This window comes from Leguminivora glycinivorella, chromosome 12, assembly GCF_023078275.1.
Source record: "Leguminivora glycinivorella isolate SPB_JAAS2020 chromosome 12, LegGlyc_1.1, whole genome shotgun sequence".
Taxonomy (NCBI): Eukaryota; Metazoa; Arthropoda; class Insecta; order Lepidoptera; family Tortricidae; genus Leguminivora; species Leguminivora glycinivorella.
The window spans coordinates 11,191,930-11,205,421 of NC_062982.1; the positions used below are offsets into that span (position 1 = coordinate 11,191,930).

Below are 13,492 nucleotides of genomic sequence, written 5' to 3' on the forward strand. Positions count from 1 at the left end.
GACAAGGGCATCCGCTCGGTGTACCCCTTACATTTCATTAAAGTGTCCAAAGGGCCTCTACGCGTTGGCTTCGGCCCCGCGCACGCCTCCCAAAGGTCCGGAACACCATTGTTCCGTGACGGGAAAGACATACAAAGTACTAATGTACAGCTTGGCACAAAAAAATAGCAGTGGAAACATCGCAGCAGTATCGTCCTGTTTTCAGGATGGATTAAGGGCGAGGAGTAAGATGATGTAGAATACGTATAACGAACTATACTGGGGACGCTATTGCTATGTCTTGTATGGGAACCCTGCATTTTATGATTAAGCACTGAGACTTGGCACAGTTGTTCATTAGGTGGCCCTGAGTAGATAAAGATCGGGAGGCATCGAGAGCCCCCCTTAATTTAGGAGGGAGGAGGGGGGGAAGGCTGGCGCCTCCGCGCTTCCTTTGAAACCATATTTCTCTAAAACTATACAAAATAGGGCATGCAATATATCATTTTCGGATAAATGAAGGACGAGGAATTCATTTTTGGAACAAAAAAAATGTATTTTAGAACAAAAATACAAAATAAAATGGGAAAATCTGAAAACGAGATTTTTTTTTATACATATTATTGCACATTTTATGAAAACTGTAATGGTTTTTTCTAAATAAAAAATATTATTTAATAGCTACATTTATCTACTTTTAGAAAATGTATATTTTGTTGTAGAAATATATTATACGACGAGTGATAAAAAATAATTTACATCGCCCGATAGGGTGATTTGAATGCTCATTTCAATAAGTTTTGTCAATGATTTCAGGTATAATCACTATTTTTAAGACACGAAAGCCGTAATGATTGTATTTTATGGTTATTTTAGTGATTAATGTACTTAAAATAAAAAAAATACAAAAATTAAAAAAAAATTAAACGTGATAACTTTTTTATAACATTATCCTATTCTGTTCTTTCTATACAATATATATCTAAAAGCAATAAATATGAATGAAAAGCCACATTTATGTAGTTTATAAAAATATATAGTTTGTTATATAAATATATTACGAAACGCGAGATAAAAAATAATGAAAGTGACGTGGCAGGGCGATCTTGATGTACGGTACGGGTCAGCTTGTATGATTCGATGAGGTGAGGTAAAGGTACTCAAAGCTCTCAAAAAGTGTAGTTATTTAGAGTACTTCAAATTAAACAACATACTCCTATATAGTCTGAATTTAACTATTTATATTACATGAAATGATCGATTGATATGATAGGTCAGATATATACATCTGATCCTAATACATCTTGTGAAATAGTAGTTATCTGTATGATTTGCATAATTTATGGATAATTCTTACTTGACATATTTATTATTCCAGATCTGCGTCCTGTACTTTGGTTAACGAGTGCCGAAAATAGTTATTAACCAAAAAAGACCGCCAAATTAACAGCATTTCACCGACAAAAGCTGCCTTGCACCATTTTTGTAAGGGTTATAGGTATATCAAGGTGTCCATTTATGGGGTCAACTAAACCCAATTCAAAATTTGCCATTATTTGCTACTTGTGGCTGGACGAAAGTCTGTAACAATTGGGATTTGGGAGCCTACTTGCCCGCAACGTTGCCTGTTGCTGCAGAAACATGCCTCGAAATTGTCGGATGCAGGTGTAATAAAAAACAGTGCCGCGTAAGGGGCAACCGTAAAAAAAGACTTTTTAAATTAAATGTTCGGAGCTGATGTGCTTATGCAGTGGATGTTGTGGTATACACATAATTAAATTCAGACTATTCATGTTGTTTTATTTGAATAACTCAAAATAGCTACACTTTTTGAGAGCCTTGAGTACTAGCCCCGATACACATGTTTTCGTCTAGTCAGACCATTTTTTGAGGTTCTCCTTTGTACAAAAGCGATGTCTTAGTTCAAAAATCATTAATGTTTAATGCTAATACGAATCTAGTTTATTTTTTATGGCACTATTGCGTAATAACTAACTATCATTGATACTGAAAGGAAGAATATGACGATTTTTATTTTATCTTTTATGGATGGGTAAAACCGATTTAAGGGGGCCCAAAGGAAGTAACTAAATTCTGCTAGTAAACTAAAAAACCGGCCAAGAGCGTGTCGGGCCACGCTCAGTGTAGGGTTCCGTAGTTTTCCGTATTTTTCTCAAAAACTACTGAACCTATCAAGTTCAAAACAATTTTCCTAGAAAGTCTTTATAAAGTTCTACTTTTGTGATTTTTTTCATATTTTTTAAACATATGGTTCAAAAGATAGAGGGGGGGGACGCACTTTTTTTTCCTTTAGGAGCGATTATTTCCGAAAATATAAATATTATCAAAAAACGATCTTAGCACACCCTTATTCATTTTTATATAAATACCTATCCAACAATATATCACAACGTTAGGGTTGGAATGAAAAAAAAAATCAGCCCCCACTTTACATGTAGGGGGGGGGTACCCTAATTAAACATTTTTTTCCATTTTTTATTTTTGTACTTTGTCGGCGTGATTCATATACATATTGGTACCAAATTTCAGGTTTCTAGTGCTAACGGTTACTGAGATTATCCGCGGACGGACGGACGGACGGACGGACGGACGGACAGACAGACATGGCGAAACTATAAGGGTTCCTAGTTGACTACGGAACCCTAAAAATCTTCAAGCCTATGCATGCAGAACTGCTTTAGGAGAGGAGAACGTGATTAAGACATTTTTTTTGCAATATAACTAAGTCACATGCAATTTTATTTTACAATCAAAATAAACTATATTATAGGACTTTTACAATTTTCTGTACTGGGTCGTGTTATACCTACATGTGTAAACGTTATTAGAATAAGTATATTTCTGTATTACTAGACGAACTCCACTGCATAGCGGGTAGTACCTTTACCTCTGTCGCCACCCCTCTCCTAGCCGCCTACGGTACATTTACGAGTCCGTAAAGGAGAAGGATGGCAACTTATTTGTGTGTGTGTGGTCAATATATATACTGACCACCAAACAGAATGCATGGTATACATACCTGACATTTCTATAGATGATTCCTCATCCACGCTCACGCTGTCCCAACCTTCTCGGGGCCAGGTGAGCCTCTGATCTGCTTCGCTTGCTTTTATGTTACGGCGGCTGATTGTCACTCCGTGATCTGTGGGTTTTAAGGGCTCATGAATATGGTATTCTCCTAACAACCGTCCCTTAGAACATACATCATCGTCATACTACTCATACTAAGGATTGATCTTATTCAACCAGACAGGGTACACCAAATACATCTTCCTCGGACGCCTACACGCCCAAGTGGATAGTCGAGACGTACCGCCACACTACGGCACGTCTGTCTGGAGCTCGGCGGGTGTGAGGACGTGCTGAACTGTCAACACCCTCGTACCTATCATACCGACTCTTCTGGAGAACTCGTCTTCCAGGATTGATAACAGTGAGGGCCGTCGGCGTACCTCTCGACCCCCGGCGACCTCGTCTTTCCGGGCTGAGCCAGGTACGCCGCCGACGTGCCCCTCGACCCCCGGCGACCTCGACCCCCGGGCTGAGCCGAGCACGCCGTGGACTTGCACCTCACCCTCTGGCGATCTAGTCTTACCAGGATTGAGAACAGTGAGCCGTCGACGTACCTCTCGACCCCCGGCGACCTCGACCCCGGGCTGAGCCAGGTACGCCGCCGACGTGCCCCTCGACCCCCGGCGACCTCGACCCCCGGGCTGAGCCGAGCACGCCGCGGTCTCACCATGATTGAGCATGCATGCTTATTCTAAGTGTGTCTACCTGTCACTTACCGGCACCTTTAGCGTGCCTTGTCTGCTTGCGCCTCTGGAGAACTAGTCTTCCAGGATTGAGTACCATACTTACTATTTAGATAAACAACTCGGCACCTAGTGGCACCTTTAGTGCGCCTTGTCTGTTACTAAGATAATCGAGGTAATAGCCTTTAGTTAGATATGGAAACAATTGTAAGAGATACCATTACACCACTGTGAGCCACCAAGTATAAATAAATACTTAGCTTTAGTCGTCTCTGCAATATCTGGATAGCACGTGGATCACTTCACTGTGTGTTACACTTTTAAGTACTGGCGCGTTTCTCGCGCCTCGTGGAATGTCTACGTGGCACGTAGTTTGACAACTTTGAGATACTTACTATGGCTCCACCCAGAGGGCGCCGCCAGTGTTGCCGCAGGGGAATATTCTTGGGGCTCTATAGTTTCGCGTTGGTCGCGACACTCCCCACTACAGGCAGCAAAACTGCGACTAAGTTGCTGGTCCACTCCTTAATCTTCTCAAGAGCACGAAGCGCCGCTGCTCTCTTAGGTCTGGACTCGTCGTGATGTTCAGCCGACGCGATGTTCTCTAGGTGGTGCGTTTCAGGATCAGTGTTCTCGCAGAACGTCATGTCTTTGACTGCGAGTGGGTCTGGTTCGGGTATGGACTTAGGCTCAGGCTCGTGTAACTGACTAGATGCAGGCTCTAATAAGACTGAATCAGACGGTATTTCTTCTGACTCGTTTAATTCTGTTAATTGATAAGATTTCTGCTCAGAAGTCTTAAGAACGTCGTTAGTGGATTCTTTCATCACGTCGTCCCTTCTTGTTGGATGTGGGACGTCAGGAACCTGTACAGATTCTTCTACGCTTTCTTCATGTGACGTTTGTTTACACTGTTCCTCTCCATCTTCGATCTCTAACGGGTAGAGATGCGCGATAGATCTTGTATATATTGTATCTCCTACTTGGACCGTGGCTACTCTACATAAACCATCGGCGCCTTCCTTTAAAGATACTATTTTCCCAACTTTCCAATTGATCCTATTCTTCGTGTTTTCTGACTCTTTTGGTATGAGTATAGGGTATCGTTTGTCGAACGACCAGTTTGCGTTTTTCATACGACCTTTGCATCTCAATAGGTCATCAATGTCCTTGAATACTCCTAAGTTTCGACTTAGATTGGTTTCTTTTCCTTCTACCTCTAGAGGAAAATATTTAGCTTGAATTTCTTTTAATTTATGAAGCTTGTCGTCTGTTGACTGATTATTTCCTATCACTTCATTTGGTGTTATAATTTCCTCCGTTTTCATCGGGTTGACATTAACAACTGGATCTTCTTTATCGACCATCTCTATGTCTTCTTGGAACCCAAGACCCTCCCCTGTCAGAAGAGAACTGGTTGGCTCACTGCCGGATGTGGTTGGCCATTTCTGTGGATCTTCTGTTATAAACTGCGGACCATTCAGCCATTTCTCCTTATCCTCCTCTGCACGAAGGGGTCTTGTGCCTACATCTGCTGGGTTCAAGCTTGATGGTAGATATCTTATCTCCAGGTCTTTGTTTGTCTTGATTTCTTCTACTCGTCTGGCAACGAAGGGAGGAAGTAGTTTGTTAGACTTACACCATTCGATGACAATCTGACTATCGGTCCATAAGACTTGTCTTACTATTTTCTGTTGCAGAAACTTAAGGACGAACTTCATCAGTCTACAGCCTATCAGTACTCCCAGAAGTTCTAGACGGGGTATCTTGAGGTTATCTTGATCCTTGGTTGGTATCAGACGGGATTTACCCATGATAAAGCTTTTCTTCGAGCCACAGACTAGAAACACCGATGCTGCGTAGGCTTGTAGTGAAGCATCTGTGAAGCAGTGCAGTTGGTAATTCGCTTCCGTTGGTGTCTTCATGTAACATCTATCCACCGATACCTTTCCTATGACTTCTAGGTTCTGTCGGATGATGTTCCACTCTTCTATTAGCTCGCTTGATAATGGTGAGTCCCAAGATACTCCGGCCTTCCAAAGTCCTTGCAGAAAAAGTTTAGCTGATAATGTATGAGGTGCCGCGTAACCGCACGGGTCATAAATTGATGCGATAGTCTTCAGTATTCCTCTTTTTGTGACTGCTTCCTCTTGGAGGTTGGGCTTCAGCTGGAGGGTGTCCTTTTTTATGTCCCACTCTAAGCCAAGTACTTTTATCTTGTTTTCTTTACATGTATCAGGGACCATCTTCGTGAATTCTTCGGAGTTAGAACTCCAATCCCTGAGTGACATTGAAATATCTTGAAAAGATCCTTTTAAACTTTTGTAAAGCTCTATTGCTTCAGCTGTAGTACTACAGCCTGAAACAAAGTTGTCTACGTATATGTCATTCGCTTTCTGCCTGACATGCTGATCTTCTGCATTATTTAAATGTTCTTTAATAGTCGCATTCAGTAGAAACGGTGAAGATATCACGCCGAATGGAACTCTGCAGAATCTTAGGTAAAGTAGGTTATCCTGAGATACTGGTTTAGAGGTATCTTTAAGCCATAAGAATCTGGTAACGTCACGATCCTTCTCGTGTAATGCCATCTGTAAAAACGCCTTTTCTATGTCGGACGTCAATCCTATGTGATGTGTCCTGAATTTGATGAGTAACCCTGTAAGGTCTTCAAGCATGAGTGGTCCTCTGTATAAGCACTCGTTCAGACTCTTGGTGTTCTTGTTACTCTTGGAACTAGCATCATACACGATTCGCATAGGTTTTCCTCGATGACGTACTCCATGGAAGGGTAGGTAGTGAATAGCGTTACCAGTTGACGTTCCTGATGTGGGTACGACTTCTATTATACCCTTAGCTAATTGTTGTTTAAATGTATCGTCGTATGACATTAAGGTTTCTTGGTCCATGCGCTTCAGTAAACTTGACAGACGCCCAAAGGCGATTCCAAAGTTATTAGGTAAGTCAGGCGGATAAGTTATCCATGGCCAGCTTACCGTGTATCTATTGTTAATTTTTATTGTAGTTTCATTAAAATTTTTAATAGCTTCTTCTTCTCTTGTTGCTTTAGGTGAATCACAAATTCCTATACATTCCAATTCCCAAAGGTTTTTAATGTCTCCATCACAAAGAGGTGAATCTGGTTGATGAAGCTTCGTTTCAATACAAGTTTGAGCATAAGTCACTACATATGATTCCTCTTCAAGCTGTGGTTCCGTCTTGCCACTGACTATCCATCCAAGGGCAGAATCCACTAGAAACAAGTTACTATCTAGTTGTATCTTAGTTTCATAAATAATGTTAAAGTAGTAGTCGTTTCCGATTAGAATCTGCACCTGTCCGCTTACAGAACCATCATCCGCCAGTACATAAGACTCGGGTACGCCCCGTAACTTGACATTTGGGATGAATCCTCTTGAAATGCGTTGGACACAGTTAGCTTGTATAACTATCTTCTTATTTGTTCTAGTTACTAACTGTAGAATCACTATAGGACTATGTATTTCCTTCGGAGGATCTTCACCGAAGGTGAAAATTGTCAAGAGACTTTCTTCTTCGACTGGAAGCTTCAACTCCTTGGCCGCTTGAAATGTGACATAAGAACGTTGAGACCCTGGGTCTAAAATTAAACGGTATTTACACAATACATTATTCTTATCACCTAAGGGGTTAGCATAAACAACAGCTGTCTGTAGAGTGGTGATTCCTCTTTCTGAAATAGTCAAGACTGTTTCTTTGTTTTGGGATCCTTTGGAAAATTTGAAGGGCATAAGGCCATGTTGTGCCTTTCCTTTCCTGGGCAAAGTCTACAAGTCCAGTTTTCCTTACAGTCCTTTACAAGATGATTCTTCCTAAAGCATATAAAGCATCTTCCGGTCAACCGCTTCTTTCTTTCCTCTAAAGTAGAAGCGTCCTGGCACGTATAATTGCGGTGTTTGCCGTTGCAGAATATACAACCTAAGATTTTCCCTTTTTCCTTTGGGTTAACAGTTGCAGATCTGTTAGCAGATGTTGCAACATTAGATACGCTCGGTTTGCTTCCTTTTTTGGGTTCATTGGCCCTTTGAAATTTTCCTTTTCTATTTAGTCCTTTTCTATTAGTACTTCCTTGATAATGTTGAGTATTTGAGGTATTATTTCCCTGTTGGAAATGATGCATTCTCTTCGCACGCTTTGCGTTCACATGCAGGGTACCGACAGTGCTGTCATCTACCTCATGTGATCGTTTCCTTCCAGCAATTCTCTCTGCATCTTCCTTTGCAGTGATAATTTTATTCAATTGTTCCCGGAGTTCTTGTGTGGACTCATTCTGAATTTTCAACTTTATTTCGTATATTAAATCCGAAGGAAATTTCTCCAAAATCATGAAACGAAGATGGTTGTGGTTGGTGTTTTCGCCAAGAGACTCTAGGATTTTAAGATTGCGTTCCACCTCGTTGAAAGTTCTTCTACAATCTTCTGCGCTGCTTTTTGCCGCTTCGATTTTGTATAATGTAGCATAGTGGGCATCAATCAGATGAGCTTTCTTGCCAAAACGTTCCTTTAGTAGAGTGACCGCTATCTTATAGTTTCCGTTAGTGGTAGGCAGGCCATCAATAGCTTTCTTAGCATCACCCGTCACTGAAGTTTTAAGATAAGACAGCTTGTCTACATCAGGTAAGTTTCTTGAGTCGATATTGCTGCTAAAACTATCCCAAAATTCGCACCAGGAAAGCACATCCCCGTTATAAACCTGTAGTTGGAGTTTCGGTAGTCGACAAGAGGAATTCACTTCGGGCGGCTTTTCCTGGGTCTCACGGGATACGGTGACTTGGTCGATCTTCGCCTTGAGTTCTGCTAAAGTCTCTTCTGCTAAAAGCTGCTGGCCACTAATCAAGAAAATTTCATCTGATGCAGGAGTTGTAGCTAAACGAAAGTATTCTGATGAATCAGCGTTGAGCCTATTCACTGCAGCTTGCAGTCTGTTATAGACGACCTGAGCCTGTCCTATGTTTTCTGACCGAACCGTACTGGGTATTGTTTCCAATTCAGCACCAATTTTTTCACTGGTGATTCGAAGTCTGATTAAGAGAATCTCGTCCATCTTGTCCTGGAAGGTACAGAAATATATACTATAAACTAGTATCTTTTATTAAAACTCTTATTGGGAAAAGTCTATTTAATTATCCTTCACAAGGATAGGTTTCTGACATTTTCTTTAATTATTTTAGAATGCTACTAGAAATGAGGAATTGTTTATTTTTTATTAATCTATTCTTATTATGGAAAACAACACTCAATAGTTAAAAGTAACAAAAGATTAAAATTTAATTTAATTTATGAGGACTCTTATTTGAAACTTTAATACTTTCACTTTAAAATTAATTTAATTAATGAGTTCTTTTATTTCCAAATTTAAATTATTTCACTTTAAATTGAATATCACTAAAGAAAATTGGAATATCTGTAAACATAACATACACACAGACATGTTATTGAACTCAAATTTATGTTAAGACTTATCACTTCTTATCAGTGCTTGTCAGTAACGTTGACGTTTACACGCAGGTAACTATAATATAACTTTGCACTGTCACTTTCACTCATTCAGCTTACTCATTTGTTTTATTTTTGTATTTAATTTGTATGACGTATTTTAACGAACACTATTGACACAAATTCACTTCTTATACTAAACCTGTAAAGAAGATGTTAATTCACATATACACACAATCAACATAAAAAAAACTTTCTCAAAGTTCTTTAAGGAATAAGTAAACAACATTGTGAGTTCAGGAAAAATATGCGAGATATGCATAACATAATATCTCACGATGTTAAAAGCTTCTCTAAACTTTTAAAGAATACTAGAATTCGCCATTTTGACTCCGCTGCAAATACATTTCTTCATCCAAGTTAATCTTCGCCAATAACAAGTACAATGTCAAAATATTCAAGATATCTCTAATAAAACGTAATACGGATGTTAAAACTTGAATATTGACTGTAATATTCTTACTTAACTAACTTTATTTCTACTTTAGAACTTTAAACACGCCATGTTTCTTTGCAAAAACCACGAGGTCGTTTTCGCTAACTTTACGGCAAATTAGCTGACGATTGGTTTTTCTTTGAACAAACTTCATGTGATGACGAAGTAGTTATTTAAAAACTTACCGAGGAATTTCTTTTCTCTTTTCTCGTCTAATCCGGTGGTATGTGTCGAGTCCGTGATGGTTCACGGAGGCCGGTTCGTGTTTTTGTCTTCCTATGACGTAAAATACACATATTTTCAATAATCGTACTCATTCACCAATTTAATTCTTCTATAAAGCACTTGAAATTGTACAAAACAACTGCATCTTACCTATAAACTGGATGCAAACTTCTTGGGAACCAGCGCTGTTGCAGCTTCTCCGTAAACAAAGTTTCAAAGTAAAGCGTATTCTCTACGGGAATTAGTGTTGCCAGCCTTAGTCAGAACTCCCTGATTTCTGACATATTTAACGAATAAACTAACCGTAACTTGTTTCTTCTTCGGTCCTTTTAGATGCATCGTTATTACTTTTATACAAATTCTTAATACTAAAATCTTAATTCTAATTAAGTTTAACACACATGTATCAAGTAAAATTCAAAGCGGAAAATTCCTCTGCCCCTTCTTATTTTACGCTTGTCTTATAAGACTTATAAGATATACCTGCAGTATACCATAGGCTAGTGCTTCTCTTCTTATCCCTGAAAAGATCTTCTAGCTTATATACTAATCAATCCAATATAATTACGAACACAAAGACAAAATTCTTACCGACTTATATCTATACACAGTTCAGTATGACCGTTTGACTTAATTACACATTCATCTTATAAGAAAATTCTCATTACTGCCTTCCAAGTCGAATCCGTTTGTAAAATAATTTCTTCTCTTCACTGAAGTTATCCGGTTAATCCTTTCGAGTCGTAATTTTCTCCCGACATTTCGGGTAATCTTCTTACTGTAACTGTAGCAACACTACTTCGTGCTATGGCCGCCGCGATGGCGCGATGGCCGCCATGTTTCGCTTTTGGCCAATCAGAGACGTATTCGTGACGTATCCCGGAAGCAACTGAAGCAACTTTGTTCAATAACATGACCTTTTATTTTTGAATAATGAATTTTTAATTTCATAAATTCGGACGAATACTGAAATCTTCATACTTTTATTTTTTAAACATTATTTATAACAATTGAGCCTTTTTTCTTATACGGGGAATAAAATGTATCTTATAAGTAAGTAAACCATCCTTTAGCCGAGAGAGTACGCCATGATGTATTTTCTCATATCCTGCCGTATTACACAGTCAATGAAATTACTTTATTCTTAAAAGTCTTCACTTATTGAGCTCTTGAAGTAACTTTCATAACTAAATGAGCCAAAATTGATGTTGAACCAGACCCTGTAATTATATGATTCCGCACGTGTACTTAAAGTACAAATCTTGCAATTTTTGTTACTATTGACACACACATGTTATTTTTCTTAGAATAATACGTTTAATGTTAGGATAGTATACCTTGCATTCATTTTAGGTTATGCCTTGATTCTATATCTGTTCAATCCCAGCACTAACCACCATTGTCGCCACCCCTCTCCTAGCCGCCTACGGTACATTTACGAGTCCGTAAAGGAGAAGGATGGCAACTTATTTGTGTGTGTGTGGTCAATATATATACTGACCACCAAACAGAATGCATGGTATACATACCTGACATTTCTATAGATGATTCCTCATCCACGCTCACGCTGTCCCAACCTTCTCGGGGCCAGGTGAGCCTCTGATCTGCTTCGCTTGCTTTTATGTTACGGCGGCTGATTGTCACTCCGTGATCTGTGGGTTTTAAGGGCTCATGAATATGGTATTCTCCTAACAACCGTCCCTTAGAACATACATCATCGTCATACTACTCATACTAAGGATTGATCTTATTCAACCAGACAGGGTACACCAAATACATCTTCCTCGGACGCCTACACGCCCAAGTGGATAGTCGAGACGTACCGCCACACTACGGCACGTCTGTCTGGAGCTCGGCGGGTGTGAGGACGTGCTGAACTGTCAACACCCTCGTACCTATCATACCGACTCTTCTGGAGAACTCGTCTTCCAGGATTGATAACAGTGAGGGCCGTCGGCGTACCTCTCGACCCCCGGCGACCTCGTCTTTCCGGGCTGAGCCAGGTACGCCGCCGACGTGCCCCTCGACCCCCGGCGACCTCGACCCCCGGGCTGAGCCGAGCACGCCGTGGACTTGCACCTCACCCTCTGGCGATCTAGTCTTACCAGGATTGAGAACAGTGAGCCGTCGACGTACCTCTCGACCCCCGGCGACCTCGACCCCCGGGCTGAGCCAGGTACGCCGCCGACGTGCCCCTCGACCCCCGGCGACCTCGACCCCCGGGCTGAGCCGAGCACGCCGCGGTCTCACCATGATTGAGCATGCATGCTTATTCTAAGTGTGTCTACCTGTCACTTACCGGCACCTTTAGCGTGCCTTGTCTGCTTGCGCCTCTGGAGAACTAGTCTTCCAGGATTGAGTACCATACTTACTATTTAGATAAACAACTCGGCACCTAGTGGCACCTTTAGTGCGCCTTGTCTGTTACTAAGATAATCGAGGTAATAGCCTTTAGTTAGATATGGAAACAATTGTAAGAGATACCATTACACCACTGTGAGCCACCAAGTATAAATAAATACTTAGCTTTAGTCGTCTCTGCAATATCTGGATAGCACGTGGATCACTTCACTGTGTGTTACACTTTTAAGTACTGGCGCGTTTCTCGCGCCTCGTGGAATGTCTACGTGGCACGTAGTTTGACAACTTTGAGATACTTACTATGGCTCCACCCAGAGGGCGCCGCCAGTGTTGCCGCAGGGGAATATTCTTGGGGCTCTATAGTTTCGCGTTGGTCGCGACAACCTCACCTCATCGAATAATGCAAGCTGACCCGTACATTAAAATTTTCATTTTCATTATTTTTTATCTCGCGTTTCGTAATATATTTATATAATAAACTATATATTTTTATAAACTGTATAAATGTGGCTTTTTATTGATATTTATTGCTTTTAGATATATATTGTGTAGAAAGAACAAAATAGGATAATGTTAAAAAAAAATATAACATTTTTAATATTTTTTAAAAATTTTGTATTTTTTTTTATTTTAAGTACATTAATCACTAAAATAGCCATAAACTACAATGATTACGGCTTTCGTGTGTTAAAAATAGTGATTATACCTGAAATCATTGACAAAACTTATTGAAATGAGCATTCAAATCACCCTATCGGGCGATGTAAATTATTTTTTATCACTCGTCCTATAATATATTTCTATAACAAATTATACATTTTCTAAAACTAGATAAATGTAGCTATTAAATAATATTTTTTATTTAGAAAAAACCATTACAGTTTTCATAAAATGTGCAATAATATGTATAAAAAAAAATCTCGTTTTCAGATTTTCCCATTTTATTTTGTATTTTTGTTCTAAAATACATTTTTTTGTTCCAAAAATGAATTCCTCGTCCTTCATTTATCCGAAAATGATATATTGCATGCCCTATTTTGTATAGTTTTAGAGAAATATGGTTTCAAAGGAAGCGCGGTGGCGCCAGCCTTCCCCCCCTCTTCCCTCCTAAATTAAGGGGGGCTCTCGATGCCTCCCGATCTTTATCTACTCAGGGCCACCCAAGGAACAACCTGTGCCA

At 39.9% G+C, this 13,492-nt stretch overlaps 1 protein-coding gene across 3 annotated transcripts; it reads right to left on the reverse strand.

The window, feature by feature from the left end:
- Positions 1-2,892: 2,892 nt before the first annotated feature.
- LOC125231707 lies at positions 2,893-10,308 on the reverse strand. 3 transcript variants are annotated; one of them, XM_048137244.1, is made up of 6 exons: positions 10,102-10,308; positions 9,912-10,002; positions 8,220-8,844; positions 7,200-7,203; positions 4,151-6,741; positions 2,893-3,142 (listed from the first exon to the last, which is right to left on the reverse strand). In XM_048137244.1, the coding sequence occupies exons 3-5, from the start codon at positions 8,262-8,264 to the stop codon at positions 4,208-4,210; spliced, it is 2,583 nt and encodes an 860-aa protein (XP_047993201.1). In that variant the 5' UTR covers positions 8,265-8,844; positions 9,912-10,002; positions 10,102-10,308; the 3' UTR covers positions 2,893-3,142; positions 4,151-4,207. The 3 variants fall into 3 exon arrangements, with proteins under 3 accessions (XP_047993201.1, XP_047993200.1, XP_047993198.1); XM_048137243.1 differs by having other exon boundaries at positions 9,912-10,308; XM_048137241.1 differs by lacking the exons at positions 8,220-8,844; positions 9,912-10,002; positions 10,102-10,308 and having other exon boundaries at positions 4,151-8,175.
- Positions 10,309-13,492: the final 3,184 nt, after the last annotated feature.

Excerpts from the sequence above, each read along its gene's own strand:
- LOC125231707 (XM_048137241.1), bottom strand. The coding sequence starts at position 7,525 with ATGCCCTTCAAATTTTCCAAAGGATCCCAAAACAAAGAAACAGTCTTG.